The following is a 19,101-nucleotide window of genomic DNA, read 5'->3' on the forward strand; positions in this document are numbered from 1 at the left end:
CTGTTTTATGTTGTCATCATGTGAAACACTTTGAATTTTTGTTTTGTTGAAATGTACCATACAAATAAACCTGCCTTGTCAAACTACTAAGAAGCTGCAACAGTTAACAATCTACTGATAAGGTCAAAGGAACCTGTCTTATAAAACAGATATGTTTTCCCATTGCTAAGGTATGTCACTGCATCTGTCACCTCATGTCATCTGTCACTTTGTTTAATTGTTAGATATTACACAGTAAACTTCAGAAGTAAATTATGCATTTGTCATTAATACTGTAAGTTAAAGGGAAACACTTGACATAATATATGTATAATGATTATATAGGATAGCCTGTGTCTCTTATTTTGACATTTCATTTATTTGCTACAGAACACATTATAACAGTGTTACCATCCAAACTATAATACTTGCATTTATTTACCTCAGAGAGAAAAGCAGCAGTAAAAACTTCTGGCAGTACATGCGCCAAAAAACACAAGAATTCAAAAAAATTTTTAATCTTTATTATATAAAATCTTGACAAAAAAAATAAATACACCCTTAGTGTGTTCTAGAGTGTTTACATAAAAATTATGTTTTTTTTCAAAGATCTAATTTATGCTGGTTGAAACGTCAGTGTATAAAACCACACACATTAGGTTCCACAAAGTTATTTACAAAAAAAAAAAAAAAAGATTAAATTAAAAACAGAAAACAGAGGTACATTGCAAAACACAGTCCTAACATTACCTTATTACAGCATGCAGACGCTCTGTCTGCACTAATTTCACCCACCACTGAGTGTGGCTGTGTCTATTTAACTCAGCTAATAATAATGTAGGCATTTGGGGGCGCTCACAGACTTCGTAAAGAGCATTGAACACTCATCTTAAAACCGTGAAATAAGAAAACTGCATATAGACCCTGAATCAAACATCAAACTCTGTGCACAAATGAGACAAGAATACCTCCAAGGTGTGAGTTTGATTTTCTCGTCTTCTTCACTTTCTGACCCATGAAGATTTTTTGTTTGTTTTTTTCAAATATAACAACGTAAAGGACAAGATGGGAAACAATGTGACACCAGCTGTTCTTATGACATTCACACCAAAATCTTGTCTGAACACCAACAAAGTGTATTAAACCTGCTAAACAAATGTAACCAAACCTTCAATAAAGATTTCCAGGGAGAAATAATTCATTTGTGCTGACTTATCTTGGAGTAAACACACTCAGTCGTCGTTGTGCTGCTTCTTTGTCTTCTAGATCTATTGGAGTGATCGACATTTATTGATGCATAGTGGATTCTGTCTGTGTCTTGGTTGGTATTCTGGAAATGACAGTAAAAGCCCAAAAAATTTATTGTAAAACATAAAAAAAACAAAACAAAACCACAGCTAAACCCAAAACCATTTATACGCCTGGCAGATTTAGGTTTATAGTTATTATTATATTTAATCAATGCTTTTCTATTGACTGGAAGAAATATTTATATTTTGTACTGGTCTGAGATTAGCATAAATTCAAAGACTTGGGCGTCAAATGCCAGTAGAAACTTGTGAAACTGTAGTCAAGAACTAAAGTATTGATTGATTTATTGCTAGTAAAGAAGAAAATGGCAAATAAATATTTTTCTTCAATATTGACACTATTGTCCAATTTTTAAAAAATATAATTTTCAATTCCTATCAGAAACACACTTCTTGGTTGAATGAAAGTAAATTTAAATCCAAATCTGCCAAATGTATGAATAATTTTGAGATTATAACTGCATAATAAGAGTAATTTTAGGGTGTAACTTATTGAGAAAAATCTCACCTCGGTGGCGGTGGAAGGTTCAGGTTCTGCTTATGACACACAGAAAATTGTTCAGTGAAAATATAATGTCACTGAACAAGAAAGGAATGAGACCCCATTTATTACGTTACCTGAACTTGGGCAGTACTTTTTATTTAGCTTGCATCCCAAGGCAATCAACAAAACAATGAGGAGGGTTGTCAAAGATCCAGCCGACAAATAGAGCAGGTGCATTTTATCACCTGTCAGAATTACAGATTTTTGTTTGTGTCTTTATTCGAGATTTAATTTTTTAACACAAAATACTTTTACTTACATGAGAGGCTCAGCATCGTCCCATTTCCAAACACAACATGTCCACATGAAGCAACAGCGCAGTAGTAGGTTCCAGTATGAGACGCATTCATGTTCTTCATCGTCAGGCTGTGCACACATATTTGACTTTTTGTGCTGGAGTTGCTCATACACTGATCCTTCCTGCTTCCATAGGTGTAAATGAGTCCTGGTTGAGATTCCTCTGTGTTCCTGAACCAGTAAACGTTGTGTTCTCCATCACAACTATCAATTTGTACCGTACAGTTCATAGTCACAGAGACTCCTGGCTGGATGGTTTCAGATTCCAGCTGATGGACCGAAGCTTGGATGTTAATGCCTGGACCTTTAACACTGACTGTCGTTCCCTTTCCAAAATACACAACTTGTTTATAGCTAAGTGCACAGTAGTATGTAGCTGAATCTGACATTTTTAGATCTAATATTGTCAAATAATGCAAATGTCCTTTTTTCTCTATGATGTAATGCGAGTTATTCTCAAATTCCTCATAAAAACTGATCTCTGTCCCGTACACAAACACACTGGACATGAGCTTTGGCTTCTGTCCCAGAGTCTGCAGGTACCAGCAGATCCACACCAGTTCATTACCCTCATAGGTGCATCGCATTGTCACTTTTTCTCCAACATGAGCCGACAGAAAACCAGCCTCTTGATTCAGAGATGTGGACATTGTCAGATGTGTCTCCTGAACTGAAAGAAAAGTAAAAATGGAAAAAAATTAATTAAGTTGTTTAAAATAAGGTTGTTTCACAAAGCAAACCCTGACAAGAAAAGTATTTGAGGAATTAGGAACAAATCTTACCCATTTCTCCTAAAAGAAAACATATCAATAAGACCAGCTGTGCAGATGCCATTGTGCATGGATTTTAATGTTGAGTGGAAAGAAACTACGTGCCTTCTCAACTCTTAAGAGACAAGACTGCAGTTCATTGGCTAGTACCAAGTGACACACTTCCAACTAAGGAAACGTCACATGTTCATAGCTACCAGTCGTGTTAGCCTAAATGTGTTAGCCTAAATGTATGTTGATATAAAAGACAACAAAAATACTGAGGTTATTTGTTCTTTCCCCTTCATTGCTTACAGTTGAACTAAACTACTATTATCTTGCTAGTTTAATCCTTCCTACCAGTCAAACTATAGCAATATGCATTAGCCAGTAACCATATGGAACACATTCTATCGTACAGTTTCAGCACCAAAACAAAGACTATTAAGCACATGTCAGCGTCTACTTCCTTGTCATAGAAGACTATACCCATTCTGAAGCTAGCTACTGATCTGATTAGTGATAGGTCAGCACCAGTTATTGAGCAACCGGCCAAAGGAACTAAGCTAATGAAACGGTAGCTACTCAATTGTGTTAGCTTCGGAGATGCTGGTGATTAGCATGTCACCCAGTGGATTGCCTGCTTCTTCTGCCAGCCATTAGCATGAATAGCCTACTGTTAGCCTTGAATAGGCTGGCAACTAACATACGTAGCCTGGTCACCCTTGACTCATACTTTATTCTTTAAAGAAAATGTTACTAATAAAAATATTTGGCATACAATATTTGTATCATGTATTAGATGCATTGATGTGTTCTTTTGATGGTTTACTGTAATCCAACATCGCACCAACATGGCTTCGAATTCATCAGATGGCTTAAGCGTGATTCCACTTTTTAAAAAAATTATCAATATTTTGCAATCACCAACAATATGTACTGTAAAGAATACATTATATTCAGCATTATACTCAGTTTCCAATTATATTCTATTCAATTATACTATATGTTATATTCCAATTATATTATATTATATTCAATATATTATATTCAGCTTCTAATTCAGCAGATGGCTTAAGGGCAATTCCACCTTTTTTAAAAATTAATATAAATATATTTCAATCACCAACAAAAAATATGCACTGTAAAGAATACACTATACGCTAAAACTATTCTAATTACTTACAAAAAGAAAAATGAATCTCAAACTTAGCGGAGGATATTGTATATATGACTAAATATTCAGGGTAATAAATTTAAATACAAAAATGTTCAAGAAGGAGATCAACTGACATACATTTTTACATTTCACAAAAGATTTGTACTTAAAAAACAAATTTAGCTCATTCTTCCAGAGAATGAAGCATGGTACCTCTTTCCACTGCTGTGCGATGATGTACACCATGACTCCACTTCCTTAGCAACGCAACCAGCAGTCAAATCTTATGGGTCAGCTGGTAGAGCACATGGACCAGGTGCTGAGCCTGTGGTCCTCACCGCGGTCCACCTGGGCTTTATTCCCAGTCTTGGGCCATTTGCTGCCTGTCTTCTCCTTCTCTCTCCTCCCTATTTCCTGTCCTTTTACTATTCAAAAATATTATTACGATAAACCTAGTTTTATTTAAACCAACTAATCTGCTGTTACATCTGATTAAGGCAGAGCTCTGCAAGGAGCTCAGGGGAAGTAATCAACACTTCCACTTCCATAAGCTCAGGATGATCTGAAGGCAGAACAGAAACAGACTGGACATTGATCATGGGCTCAGAGTTGATTTGTGTAGCAGAACTACAGACTTAAGAAGCTCAACTCTCCCATTTTCCTGTCAATCCTGGTTTTTGACGCTAGTGTTACACCTGAGACTGAATCTAGAGCTGCTGATCTCTCACCGTTCCATTTTAGACCTCAGATTTCCGGTAGAAGGCAGTCCTGTCATCTGCAGAAATACTGAGATGACTCTGCAGACTCTCCATCAAAGAAATGGCGTGCAGAAAACTGGTGGACTGCTGTGTGGCATGATGATGTTCACTGAGATCTGTGAATAAAGGTGATGAACGTTTTCGTGAAAGGGTTTTGTAACTATTTTCACCATGGGATAGGAAGTGGACCTGATGGAGGATTAGAAACATCTCTGTGTTCACCTAAAACCATCCTGTATGACTGTAGACCCAACGCTGAGACAAAGCAGGCTGCCCGTCTTTAGGAAACTTTACAGATCAAAAACTTTACTATTAGCTCTTTTTTTTTTTAACGACTATTTTAAAAACATTACCTTATCTATATCGGTAACAGACTGTTGCATGAATGTGTGTCAATAATTGTTCTTTGAAAACATTTGAAAGTTTATTGGGTCCAGGGCTGGACAATACAACCGAAAAACTTATCAAGATATTGTATACATTCATATCAGTCGATATCAGCTAATGTCAAGATTGATAATTATTGATTACTTTTTTGTTCTAAATATCTGACATACAGCCAGACTGGTGGCAAGACCTTCTCTTGTTTTAGCCACAGTTTTAACTCCATCTTGTTTTTTTATTTTGAAACCATTATGAGGCACAGGGGTGAAACCTGAAACTGCTCAACAGGTAGTTGCTAGGTAACCAGAGAGTTACCTTGGGACTCTTTGGTTGCTAGCTGGTGGGTGGGTTGGCTGATGCCATCCACCTAGCTTAGCTGGCTGTCAGAGGTTGACTGAAGAAAGCCTTTTCTAGGCCTATATCTCCCAGAATTCTATGCAGTTCTGGTTCAAGGTTCAGTGAAATTATTGAAAATTCTATCAGACATATTATTTCATCATCTTGATAATTTGTCTCTCACAATATATATTGTTATGGATTATTGTCCAGCCCTAATTGGGACTTGTTCATTTCACACTCTGTTCCCTCTACGGTGCCCACACTCACACCGCCTCATGTCTCGTCTTCACAAAGCCGATTCTGACATTTGTTCTGGTCATTTTTGCTGTTCAGATTGTTCACACAAAAAGTCCTGCAAAACCAGATTTGATCATATCAAGCAGTGACCAGGGGATTCAGGGCGGGCGTCCTGCGCTGACCTGAAACTCACGCTTCACCCAGTGGAAACTTCATCACCTTCATCACATGAGTACGGGTAAACAAGAGACCACAATGAGAGATGCACTCGGCACTAGTGGTGATATTTTTAGACCTTGGGGTTTTTTTTATGGTGATTGTTTTCTGTTTTCAAGCTGCATGTGCAGAGATGCAGAAGCTTGTGAAATATTGATTTCTTATTTAATGGAAGCGGTGCAATTGTGAAGTTGTGCTTCTTCGACATTAGCAGAAAACAAAGATTTTCACACATTTGCTGTGGAAGACGCAGCTAATGTGTTGGGTTTCACTTTGCTAATATAAATGCCAAAGTATAAATAGTGATGAGAAGTCAGAGGGCAGAGTCGTTGTTGTAAAGCAGCAGGAGAAAAACAACCTGCATCAGAGCTCTGACCACAGAGACATCCTGTCAGGACGGAGGAGAGGTGGAGCCGACAAACCACCGGCGCTGAGGTCGATGTGAGCGGCCCAGGCCGGAGCGGGAACTCAGCGACAACAACACTCTGCTCTCTGTATTTGTCAGCTGGCTGCAGAATTAAAAATACATCAAGTCTGAAGTTGAAGTCAGCATCTGAGCATCAAGGCTTGCAAATAATAAGACCTACTTTATGATTTGGTTCCAAAAGCAAAGGTCGTAGCTCAAAGCCAACGTCTTTAGACACACAAAGCAGAGAGGTCTTTACACGTCGTTTGAGCTTCAGAGAATAGAGAACAGAAGCAAACCTTTCATGTCTGACCGCAGCATGTGGGCACTCCGCCTTTCAAGCAAGTAAATGTTTACTTTGCAACACTTCTTAGATCTGAGGTTTTTTTTCTTACTTGAAATACGGATCTCTTCAAGCTCAATACCATACATGACCACATCCAAGTGCTGTAGGAACTAATTGTTGACATTTGATTGCTTAGGTCAGTTATTTGTATGGAGGGTAGACGGGAAGCTGCTCCCTGCTGGCCAGCGGCTGAACTGAATACAGCTGCTGTTTATTTTAGCACCAAATTCAAATAAAAACACAGCATGTTTTATTGGGCTAATGTGGCAAACGATGAGTCTGTCACTGCAGTTTGTAGAATGAGGCAACCTTAAAGACAAACAGGGCTGACTGTTAGGTACATTTAGCATCTGGTTGCTAGATGCACAGTAACACTGAGTGGGTGATCAGTATTACAGTGCACTACCGACCACACACTCGTGAAAAAAAACTTCTCCAGTCATCTAAACATATCAACCAATAGGTTGGAACATTCAGTTGTCTTACTGTTTATCCGGTCTGGTGTGGTCTGCACAGTATAAGTTTCCATTGGCGGAAACATCAGTGCTGGCTGAGCTCAAACACAGGAAGCCTGATCAGAAGCCCAAACCCACAACAACTTGTCTCTGACCAATCCTTGATCATGTCGGGTCTGGTGTGAACACAATGACAGTCAGAGACAAACAGGAACCAAAATAATGAATTGGAGGAAAATGTAAAAGACCTGCAACTTCAGGTTGTTTTTTTAGTGTTCAGGTTTCTATTGCGTCACACAGAGAGGTGCTGGGTTTAGTTCAGTTAAGTTCAACTTTTGATATATGTATATATACATCATCCTTACTCAATAACTGGCTTTGTTAAGTAATTTATTTATTTCCAATTGTATACAATCAAACCAATTCATGCAATTACTGGACTGTACAGATTGATCCTACTGAAATCAAGTTCAAATGTCCACAAATAAAAAAGCACATTTTAAGAATTAATACCTATGTTGGGTTTACTAGTTGTAAACCCATCAACATTACCATAATGAGGTAATGTTGATTAACAGGTTGATTATCTGTTGATTACCTCATTATCAGGTAATCAACAAGACATTACTTGCTACATTTTCGCATTACAAATGTATAAATGGTGCCATGCAGCTTCTCCAGCAAAAAGAGGTAAGAAATGTGAGAGTGGAAGACACACTCTGGCCTTAACCCTTTAACTATCAGTCTGTCACCCCAAGTACTGTCACATGCAGGTCAATGGGTCAATGGTGACACCAGCGTCCTCGTGGCAGTTAAAGGGTTAATCAACTAAAACAAAACCAACCAACATCACCACAGTTAAAACCTTCATGTGTCCTGAGTGAAGCGATGGAGCCTGCTGGTCTTCACAGGCTGTTTACTGCTAGCATGTTGTCTGAAAACCACAAACTCAACAGATGCTGCTTTGTGGTTGAGAGACCAGCGGTGAACCAGCGACACTCTTCTGTCATGAACCTCTGTGAGGTCAGCAAACAGGAAGCCTCCGCCTTGTTTCCATTTACTTCACGTCATTACGACCCCCAAAGAGCAGCTTACGTTAAATAGTGTTAACAATGCGTCAGCAATAATGTTCATTTCTGACTTCATGGTGAGTTGGAAAACTCAAACTTTTCAGCCAGTCGTTCACAATTGTGAAGAGGGAGGAAGATGGTTTTCAAATCTTTATACCCACAAATCAAAGTCTTCACTCCCACACAGCAATACATGTGGTTTAGATCTAAGCAGATCTACAGCTTCTGAAACAAAAGGTGGATATAAAGGCCAAATCAAAATAAAACTCCCAAGTTTAAGTATTTCATGCTTCCATTCATCCATTTTCTTACACCCTGATCCCATTGGTCAGAAGGGGTGCTGGTGCCTTTGTCCAGCTGTCACTATGCCATGATGACATGTTATGAGAAAGATCCTCTGTGGGAGAAATGCCTTCTCCCAGTGCTAACTAGAAACAACCAATCAGAGTCAGGAGGCGGGTCTTAGCGCTGTCAATCGCAATTTTGTAAGGCTCTGGTCATCTCACCTCTCCTCCTGCAGTTTCTCCCCATCAGCAGATCCTGCTGTGAATGCTCATGCTAGTTAGCTTAGCCACTGATGACAGCAGATAAGCAGTTTTCCTGCAATGGTAACTTGTTTCTCCCCATTAGCCCATTTTGCAGCAAGTGTATGAGGATGATTGGCAGTGCTAAGCCCCTCCTCCTGGCTCTGATTGGTTGTTTTTGGTTGGGATCAGTGTGTTTCTTCAGACAACAGCAGCAGCAGAGAGAGAAAGTGAAGGAGGACGATCTTTTCACAGATTATCTGACAAATTGTCATGACATGGTGACAGTTTTAATACATATGTTGACAACATATTCTTTATGAAGTGACATACTGCAGCTTTAAGAGGAGCAGCCTGCTGGTCATTCCACTCCTGAGTGTTAACATCAGTGAGAACTCCTCTCACTAGCAGGGTTACCTCATCGCCTGTGTTCTGAGCTACACAGAGAACCAGGAGACTCTGAATCCCAGAATGCACTGTTAGCTCTTTTTCCTACTCTGCTCCAGGTGAACAAAGGATTTTCTGTCTGTCTGCAGGATGTGCATTTGGGAAGACGTCCTTATCCTGATGAAGACAGGAACTGCTTCTCTGAAGAAATAAGATCCACTGATGTGGTTGACCAGTTTCAACTAGCATCTCTCTCCCGGCTGAAGATAAGCTGGAGCTTTTTTGAAATTTTGCAGAAAGAATTTAAATACTTAATTGTCCAAATATAAATATCTGATCTTGTTGACAAATCAAAGCTGCTGCTAAATGAGTAAATACATTGATTTCATGAGTAATTCACTGCCATTTTTTTTATGTTCTGAGAAACATACAGAACCTCCTTATTCTACAGAAAGGTAAAAAAAAAAAATCCCTTCATGTTGCTGAATATATTAGAAAAGTGCAGTGGGACTAATTGATAAAATTATACAATAAGTATAATAATAATAGCAAAAATGTATGTTTTAGTAGTAATCACTGCAGTTTAAAATATTCTACAGTACAAACAACCATAATGGACTGTAGGATGATGTACATGAGCTTTACATATTTTTTTCTTACCTTAAAAAAAGGAAAATTAATCATCAGAAGAACGCATGTTTCTGAGTTCTTTATTGTCATGTGGGTTTTTTTCTTTTTCCAAAAAGCAAAATTTGTTTAATTTGTGTTTCTATGATGGTTAAATGATGACTTATTAGTTTATTCCTTTGGTTATAGCTTCTTGCTTATTCTTATGTTTGATGGTTTCTTATCTTCAACCCAGGACTGAAGTCAAACATGAAGTCTTCATAAGCACTTCTCTGTTTGAAGATGTTTTGATCTGTATGTATGCAACAACGGACTTATTTATTTATTTTTTCAGCTCTGATATTTGATGAGGCATAGTCACTAAAACTGAATTGCTTTAAACTCCCTGGGATTTTTCTTCTCCCCAAAACCCAACATTTGTTGTCTGGAATCCACTTGTACCAATTTGACAGAAGGTCTTGTTTTCTGAGAATGACCAACAACTGTCAGTGAATAAATGATCACATTTCCTGAACATGACATGCTGTCACTTCTACTACGCCACACAAATACAGTCTTGACTATAAAGTGAAGGAAGGAAGGATTGAGGTTCCTTTCATTCAGCAGTTTGACCAAGATGACGCCCGCACACTTTGTCTTCTGGCTGATGTGCCTGCTCCTGGTGAACATGGGTGAGTTTGTGCTTTTGAGTCTTAAGTGTTATTCCTTTGAAGTTTGTGACTTTAGTTTCATGTGTTAATTATGGGTGTGATTCATTCTGCCTTTTTCTTTCCCCAGCTCAGACAGAAAACGTCTCTTCGGCTCTCCGTCAGAAAAGCAGCGTTTTGTCAGCCGAAGCTGGAGAGACTTTGACTTTGGAATGTTTCTATGAAACTGATGATGATGCCAAGTTCAGCTGGTATAAGCTAACCTTGGGACAAAAGCCACGACTCATTTCCACTGTGTTCAAATATGGAGAGCGTACTTTTTACAATGAATATGTAAACAATCCACGTTTCAGCCTGGACTCTGGAAAAGGTAAAAACCACCTGATTATTGCCGGGCTGCAGCCTTCAGACACAGCCACTTACTACTGCTCCAGGGGTTACATATACAATTTCGAATTTGGAAATGGCACTACGGTGTTCGTGAAGGGTTCAGACTCGAACATGCAGACTTTGGTCCATCAGGTAGAATCTGAGGCAGTCCAGCCGGGAGGTCACGTGACTCTAACCTGCTCAGTAGAATCTGGGAGCTGTGATGGAGAACACAGTATTTACTGGTTCAAGAACAATGGAGAATCAGTTCCAGGACTCCTGTACAGCCGCAGAGGCAGAAAGGATCAGTGTGGACAGAAAACTCAGGAGCAAACCCGCTCATGTCAGTACAGCCTGCTGCTGCAGAACCTGACTGGGTCTCAGGCTGGAACCTACTACTGCGCTGTGGCTTCCTGTGGACACATAGTGTTTGGAAATGGAACCAAACTGGACGTTAAAGGTAAGCACAATGCTTTGGAAAAATATGATGCATAGTTTTCCAGAATCTGAAATATGATGTATTCAGCCTCAAAGAGTAAATACTTGCTGCAGAAATTTAGGGGAAACACTTCCCCAGCTTCCCCGTTCTTACAGAACTAAAGCCTCATGGCATGACACTGTGACCACCATGTCTCAGTTTTAAGTGATTTTTTTTTTCCCCACCACAACATTTTGCATGTGACCCAAAAAGTTTCATTTTCATCATGCCTAACTAGAACACACGCAGGTTTCCTGAAAAACCTCAAACTGAACTTCTAATGTCTTTCTTTGATGTGATGTCACTCTGCTTGCTGCTCTTCCATAAAGTGCACACTTTTAGCATGAAGTGCACACTTTATAGTTTATAGTTGAACTTCTCCACTACTTTCTCCCTGACCTGTCTGCTGCATTCTTTGGTCTTCATGATGCCGTTTGTTAATAATACATAAACACATTTGTTCAAACATTCTTCTGATTTTTACTTGCAATACATTTTGTAAATCATCAATGGTATTACAATTGAATAGAATTTTACTTCATTAACCCAACTGGGAAAGTTGAGGTGTAACAGCACCATCAACATGCAGATTCACATAAAAACAGAGATCCTATTAAATATACACACAAACAGTATTAGCAATAATAATAATAATATACTGTACAAAAACAAAAAATACTGTGTGGTTGTTAGAAATAGAAATTCTGTGCTCTGATCAAAAGGATGTGCATGGATAACTTTTTTTCATAGTGTGCATAATGTTCATGTGTATTGAACATAAATAGACAGTTTGTAAAACTGTAAATCAGTGCAGTGCAGAAAAATATGTGAAATGGAAGCAGTGACAGTTCTAGAGTCTAACAGAGGCTGAAAGGAAGTTTCTATGGTAACTCTCCTTGGTGTACCCAGGATGCAGCAGTCTGTCACTGAAGAAACTCTCCAGTTCTGTAAATTTAGTGTCCTAGTGTCCTAGTCCAAGGCGTGTTAGCTACTAAGCTTTTACAAGACACTGTGAAGATTCTTTTTTCTGACTAAAAGTAAAAAAAAACTTTCTCTCTCTCCTGCCTGATGTTTTTACAGACGAGGTGAATTCTATCCAGCATCTTCTTACTGGAGCTTTGGCCTTCACTTCCTTCTTGAGTTTTTTACAAGCTCTCTTGTTGTTCAGGATTTATAAGAGAAAGAACTCCAACACCTCAGGTACAGCAGCTGCTTGTCTCTGATGTCTGCCGACTGAAAACGGGAAACTAAATGTGTGTTCTTTTTCAGAGCCTCATTCCAGACTCTCCCATCCTGACACAAGAACTGCAGAGGTTTTTATTGTCTCCATTACTGATTTTAGTTTATTTTATAAAGTTTGTCTGGACACTTTTTATTTTACCTATTAAATCTTCATACTTCAATGTGTTTGTACTATTAGAGGGAAGACCAAAATGAAGAAGACCTCCAGTATGCAGGTTTGAGGCTCCAGAAGGTTTTCACATCAACAAGACAAGACCAGAGAAATGAAATGATTGACTGTGTGTATTCTGCTATAAAGAAGTAAAACTAGAGTTTAGTTTTGTATGATCATGACATCAAAAATGCTATAGCCATCAATTGTTATTAACGTTGCCACTGGCAACCTTTCGCAAAAATGATATTAAAATGACATAGAGCTGTGTAGAAGAGAAAGTTACGATGTTTGATGTAATAAAATATATTTGGGTTGGTCTATTTAGACATCAGGCTTTAAAATAATTACCACCAACAATTACCAACCTACAACTTCAAATGTCGAAGTATGTTCTGGGATTTTATCTGATCTGTTCACCTCAAACGTGTCGACTGATTTCTAAGTAACTTCAAAGCTTCAGAATAACAAGTGATTAAACACATTACTGTTGTTAAATTGTCTCATAATTTACAAGCCACAAAAATGACAATACTGAAAATTGCATACATTTTTTATTTTTTTTTATCATCTTAACTGTTAAACAGCCTTTAAAAAAAAAAAAAAAAAAAAATCCAACTAATGTTGATCCACTTCATTACTGTTCATTCCACAACAAACAGAGTTTTCTCAATATTCCGGGATAAACAAAATAAGCTGAGCTCAAAATGCAACAAGTCACTGTGACAGTAAAACATAAATTTAGTTGGGGTTTTTTCCTCTTAAATTCCAATTTTATTATTATAATGCCATACTTTACTAAGGAAACACATTTTTAACCTTAAGTAATTAATCACACTATGAGATGAAACTTTGTCCCATTTAAGATGAATAAAATTCTGTAATGTTTCTTACTGTTTTTCTATTTCAGTCATCTGGAAATATACATAAAATCACATTCAGTGTAAAGAAACGCCCCTGTGTGTTAAATTAAAAAACTTGCGTTGAATGTTTTCCACCGTAATTTAATTACTAAGAGTATTTAACAGTACAGTGATTGTGTTCCGACCTGTGCAATAATAATGACGTATAAATGAATTAAAAAAATTCTCCTTCCACATGATTGATATGTCCTATATAATAGATTTCGCTTGAAAGAGCAGGATGAATGTCAGCAGGTCCACCTGAGCTGTGAATCCCTGTAGCCCCTCCAGAGTCTCCCTGTCCCTGCTCAGCATGTCATGGTGGGGTTGCAGCTGTGCCATTTCATTTAATACTTTCAGATGGTGGATTGAACAGAGCTCTGGGAAGTTTTTGGTTTATTGTGCTACATTCAGTGATGAAAGAAGAATTTACCTCCTTGGATGTTTTATTATCATCAACAATAACCAAATTTGGCTTTATTTATTTTACTTTTTTTGGTAAATCAATTTACAAAATAAACTGTGATGTCAATGTGAAAACAGATTACAAAATAATAAATAATAGAAATATTTAACCCAACAGAAGTGATTACATAAATATTCACCACTGATGATCCCTGACCTAATTCGACGGAGGTCCAGCTAACTGGCGCTAACAGTCTCACAATGAGAGGCATGGAGACCACCTGAGGTCCATTCACTGGTTAATCAGTAGTCCTGGCAACCATTACAGCATGAAGACACAGAAAATCAGAAGTTATTTTTTTTTCTCTTACCTACACCAGCAACGCTTTTACATATCTACATGTATTTATAGTCACACTTTGAATTTTTCAGTATTTTTTCAGTTTCCAAATTCACTGTTGTGTCTTCGTGCAACGACAAGAAAGAAAGTCTCAGTTTAAGTCCTGGAGAAAATGCGATTGAAAAGTACCAGTCAGGGGATGGATGTGAAATGACCTCTAAGGCCCTGACCGTCCTCAGGGGTCCAGTCAAATCCATCACCAAGAAATGGAGGGAATATGGGCCACGTGTAAATCTGCATAGATCAGGTCGTCCTCACAACCCGAGTGACTGTGCAAGAAGGAGTGTAGTGACAGAGGACAGCAAGTCACCATGACAACGCTGAAGGAGCTCCAAGCTTCAGCACAGAGGAGTGGGCATGACTCCCATGACTCACCAGGAAGACTTCATGGTGAAGAGGAATAAATTTCATTGGTCTGATGAAACCAGGATGGAGCTTTTTGGTCTCATCAGACAAGACTCTACTAACACTGCACATCACCACTGTGAAGCATGGTGGTGGTAGCATCATGCTGTGGGGACGCTTCTAAGCCAGCAGGCCCTGAAAGGTAAAATAATGATTTGTTTCTATCTTCAGGAGAACTATGACTTTAGAGAGCATTTATTTTCCAACAAGTTGAAGACAATAAGGGGGATGTTCTGGAGTGGTCCACTAAAAGCCCAAACCTCAAACCGATCCTGTTACAGCAATCTCCCATAATAAGCATTCTCATTACGCGAGATTGCTTAAAAGGCAACAACAATGTAAGCTACACTGTTGCTACATGTTTGTCTAGGAGTGAATGAATGACTTGATGCAATCTAACCAGTTTCCTTAAACTTATTAACCAAACTTAGAATAAACTAAACCTGACTTGAACTATAACCTTACCATAGAACTCCTTGTTGGATTTTATTCATTTCCAAATCCACATTTATGATTCCACTAGTCAAACAGAGTGGGACTGTATTCTGAAAAAATACTGCTGAGTCTTCAAATACTTTCAGTTAAAAGCCATAGTGTCATAGATAAAGTAGAGATCGTTGCATTGCATCGACACTTCCTCCTAAGCAATCACCATGCTGTAACACGTTTCACCTCTAGGGGGCACTGCAACACTGTCTGCAACAGTTTGGCAACTTTTGGCCTGACTTTTGGCTTATGTAACATTTTGCAGACATGTGAAATAGATAGATCTAATGTGTATTATAACATAATAGTAATCCAAAAATCTATCTTTTGTACTACTTTTTTTTTCTCTACATTGAAGCAGTACAATGTAAAAAATAAAAAAATAATAATAATACAAACATCTCTTACATCATGACGTCACACATCTGGCTGAGTCTAACATCGAAGTAGACAAGCTAAATTGATAAAGTTGTTGATCTGACAACCATTTTGAAAATAGATTTCATAAATTTTGGCATCCCTTCTTAATTGTTTATGAGAAATCTATTACTATTATCTCTGTAAGTACCCCATCTTTTTTTTAAATTAATCTATACATTTTTCTTTCATACACAAATGTGACTAATTGATGTTATTTTCATAGCATTATATTAAATGGCATTATTCATTTGTTGTATCTTTTCTTCTGTTATGCATATTTGATGTACAGTACAGACCAAACGTTTGGACACACCTCGAAGGTGTGTTTGGAAGGTGTGTCCAAACGTTTGGTCTGTACTGTATTTTATCTAAGTTTCATTTTGCTGGGTGAGGCTCCTGTTTGTGGACTAAAATCAGTTAAAATTTGGGTATTGTGCATGGTTTTATAATGTTTCTATCAATATATTGCTAATAATCAATAAAAAGACATTTGAAAGGACCTAGAACCATTTGTTTGGGGGCCCAAAGCCCAGGAAGAGTTGTTGTTTTGGGTTCTGGGCTGGGTTTAGTGTGAGAGTTTAGGTTAGGGTTAGGGTTAGGCTGAAGAAATGATTGAAAAAAAAATGAAGTCAATTCAAGGTTCTTGTGACGATAGAAAGACATGCTGTGTGTATGTCCAGACATGTGTATGTGTGTGTGCGTGTAGGGGTCTGTTGGTGGTTGGCAGAGTGTGTGTAGAGTGAACATGTGTTTTTGTGCGTATCAACAATGAAAAACACTCAGCATCAGAGGATGGAAACTGCAGCCTCGGCTCTTGAAGGCGACTGCAGGCGAATGGGCCAGTCGCCTCCAGCAGCCAAACGCCTGACACAGAAGCAGGTTGCTAGGAAGCCACCGTGGCGGGTTGTGCCTCAGGCCCCCACACAAACAACACCCCACCAAGGTGTCTCTTTCTCATGCAAACGAGTCAAATGGTCCTCTGGTGGAGGAGTGAGATGTGTGAGCAGGAAGCTGAAGTCGACGCCACAGACCACACACATCAGAGAACACCAACACCACTTCAGTCTGATCTGACTCTACCCATCAGAGCTTCACAGCCATAGTTCACTGGAGCTTGATCTGTTTTTTTTTTTTTGTGCTTTTGTTAATGTCTTATTTTTAAATATAGTTCATTCTTAGATAAATATACTGGTTTTGATTGCAAATATTCAGTAAATGTTTTTCTTCTGATTCTGCATACTGTTTGAGTAATAATATTTTAGAACAGTAGATTCGTTTCCAGCCCCTTTTCTATCATCACAGCTGTAAACCTTTTGGGTTTTGTCTCTACCACCTTCTCAGGTCTCAGGTGTTTGTCACTGTCGTAATTTAGTTGGCACTACTTTGTGAAGAGGAAGGTTACGCTCTGTTATAAAAGCGGTAAAGGCGGAGCCTCGTTGTCTTTGTGTGTTCCGGACAGCAGGGTTGTGTGGCTACCAGTTAAACAACGTTTCCTGTCTCCTATGTACTTGATAAGTATGTTAGTACTTCTGCAAAGATGTCTACACAAACTGCAGTTGGTGATGAAGAGTCCAGATGTTCCTGTGGAAATAATGACCACTGCCATGAAATGATTTCCTGTCTGCTGCTAGGCCATTGGTAGACATTGTCAGCCCAGAATCAGAGCTGTGTGCGTTACTATGACCCGAGTGTCATGGCGCAGGACACGCACATTACTGTATACAGCTCTGACCTTCTGCATAATGGCCCATAGTGCATCTGTCTGATGTCTTTGTTGCTGCAGCAGCTCCTGATCAGTATCATCACAGTCTGGATGCCTTTAGGGTCTCCAAAAGGCATTTCTTATAGTCGCACTTTTAGAGGATCTTGTGCGTGCACTAGCCAGGAAAGTTGTGACTTTTATAATTGATCCAAACATTGGTGCGGTATTCTTCAAAAATGACCCCTCTGCTCTGCAAGAGCACCTTCCAAATGGTCCAGTTTGAGCCCACACCGGGCTGCTATGCGGAGGTGAGTGACCTGGTGCCATGACAGTGTGCAAGGCCGATGCACAGGGTTGGGCAACGGGTGCCAGCACCCTCACACCCAGTTCAATGCATCAACTATGAACCCAGCTTGAAAGTGAAGGGTTTGGAAAGTGCTCTTGCAGAGAACATTCACTTGTGCTGCCATTTATATATTCACTGTGTGTGAGCTCCTTTTTGGAGAATATCGCACCAATGTCTATGTCGAGCATAAAAGTCACACCTCCTGCTCAACTTGTGTGAAACAAGTTGAGCATAAGTTCAAAGTGAACCTAAGAAAGTACAACTATAACCCTGCTGAGGTTCTTCTTTGGGTTTATTTTGATCCTCCACCAGCACCTCCCACTCCACGGCTTCAAACTTGATTTTTATTTTATGGCTGCTTCGTTCTACCATTTGTCTATGATTATATCCAGCAGCTCATAAAAAATAAAAATAAAAAATCCTCATTTATGTAGAGCAGTGTGCACCACTTTAACACAAGCAGTTTAGCGCTCCATGTTTGAAATTTTTTAAGTCCAGGTTAGTACTGTTAGACATGTAACCCAAAAAGTGACTTTTTGGTCTCTTCTAACCAGAACTTGGTCTTTCACATGTTTGCTGTATTTCCTACACGGTTTGTGGTAAATTACAAGGTGGTCGTGTTGAGGTTTTCTTTAAATAGTTGCTTTCTTCTTGACATTATTTCAAACAGGCCATTATACAACTAAATTATCCTGCTGACAGATTATTCAATTTGAGTTATGAGACTCTGCATCCTCTCCAGAATTACAGTGGCTGCTTCACTGATCGATGCTCACCTTTCCTGGCTCATCGGTTCAGTCCACACGGATGTCTTTGTAGCTCTGCGGATGTGCCAAACATCGTTTGTTCTACAGGACAGAATGAACAGCCCTCTGTGAGACATTCAAAGTTGGTAAAATTGTTCTATAATTTAACCTTTTAAACTCCTTTACAACTTTACCTCTGGGTTTGGTGGGCTCTTCTGTCTGAGAATGAAGTTTGAAATGGAAACTCACTGATGATCTGTTATGTGTCATCTTGGCCTCAGGATGTCAAAACGTGAACAGCTTGATGAGGAGGACTGTTCTGACTGAACCAGGAAATTTATTGGTCGATTCATGGATTAGAAACACTCCTTGTGAATTTTGTTGTTAATCTCCTTGTTAAAAACAGGAAGTTGTGCAAGATAAAGTGGAAAGGTTGAGGTGGATTTTAGGTTCAGCTTGTGGTCTTCGTTCACCCAAAAGCCAAACATCTCTAACTTTGTGTGAGTAGTGTAGCTCAGTGTCTCTCAGTTCTGCCCTGCAGGTTACAGATGTTTCCCTTCTGCCTCACACCTGATGTGAATGAAAAGGTGATTAACAGCCTTCTGCATCACTTGA

The 19,101-nt window shown here is 38.8% G+C and overlaps 2 protein-coding genes across 5 annotated transcripts; one reads left to right on the forward strand and one right to left on the reverse strand.

Annotated features, from left to right (window-relative positions):
- Window positions 1–606: 606 nt before the first annotated feature.
- LOC122820482 lies at window positions 607–19,063 on the reverse strand. Of its 4 annotated transcripts, XM_044097936.1 has the most exons (7): window positions 18,681–19,063; window positions 18,517–18,588; window positions 4,767–4,912; window positions 2,093–2,800; window positions 1,908–2,018; window positions 1,798–1,823; window positions 607–1,309 (listed from the first exon to the last, which is right to left on the reverse strand). In XM_044097936.1, the coding sequence occupies exons 4-7, from the start codon at window positions 2,778–2,780 to the stop codon at window positions 1,178–1,180; spliced, it is 957 nt and encodes a 318-aa protein (XP_043953871.1). In that variant the 5' UTR covers window positions 2,781–2,800; window positions 4,767–4,912; window positions 18,517–18,588; window positions 18,681–19,063; the 3' UTR covers window positions 607–1,177. The 4 variants fall into 4 exon arrangements, with proteins under 4 accessions (XP_043953871.1, XP_043953873.1, XP_043953872.1 ...); XM_044097938.1 differs by lacking the exon at window positions 4,767–4,912; XM_044097937.1 differs by lacking the exons at window positions 18,517–18,588; window positions 18,681–19,063 and adding an exon at window positions 7,211–7,263.
- On the forward strand, window positions 10,371–14,045 carry LOC122820480 (immunoglobulin kappa light chain-like). The gene is made up of 5 exons (XM_044097930.1): window positions 10,371–10,458; window positions 10,565–11,263; window positions 12,362–12,481; window positions 12,551–12,594; window positions 12,702–14,045. The coding sequence occupies exons 1-5, from the start codon at window positions 10,404–10,406 to the stop codon at window positions 12,825–12,827; spliced, it is 1,044 nt and encodes a 347-aa protein (XP_043953865.1). The 5' UTR covers window positions 10,371–10,403; the 3' UTR covers window positions 12,828–14,045.
- Window positions 19,064–19,101: the final 38 nt, after the last annotated feature.

The sequence above is a fragment of the Gambusia affinis genome, linkage group LG18 (genome assembly GCF_019740435.1).
Source record: "Gambusia affinis linkage group LG18, SWU_Gaff_1.0, whole genome shotgun sequence".
Taxonomy (NCBI): Eukaryota; Metazoa; Chordata; class Actinopteri; order Cyprinodontiformes; family Poeciliidae; genus Gambusia; species Gambusia affinis.

Excerpts from the sequence above, each read along its gene's own strand:
- LOC122820480 (XM_044097930.1), top strand. The coding sequence starts at position 10,404 with ATGACGCCCGCACACTTTGTCTTCTGGCTGATGTGCCTGCTCCTGGTG. Across the intron at positions 10,459-10,564 it reads CCTGCTCCTGGTGAACATGG|CTCAGACAGAAAACGTCTCT; the intron begins GTGAGTTTGTGC and ends TTCTTTCCCCAG. Across the intron at positions 12,595-12,701 it reads CTGACACAAGAACTGCAGAG|AGGGAAGACCAAAATGAAGA; the intron begins GTTTTTATTGTC and ends TTGTACTATTAG.
- LOC122820482 (XM_044097935.1), bottom strand. The coding sequence starts at position 2,964 with ATGGCATCTGCACAGCTGGTCTTATTGATATGTTTTCTTTTAGGAGAA. Across the intron at positions 1,824-1,907 it reads AAAGTACTGCCCAAGTTCAG|AACCTGAACCTTCCACCGCC; the intron begins GTAACGTAATAA and ends TGTCATAAGCAG. Across the intron at positions 1,310-1,797 it reads AACCTTCCACCGCCACCGAG|AATACCAACCAAGACACAGA; the intron begins GTGAGATTTTTC and ends TGTCATTTCCAG.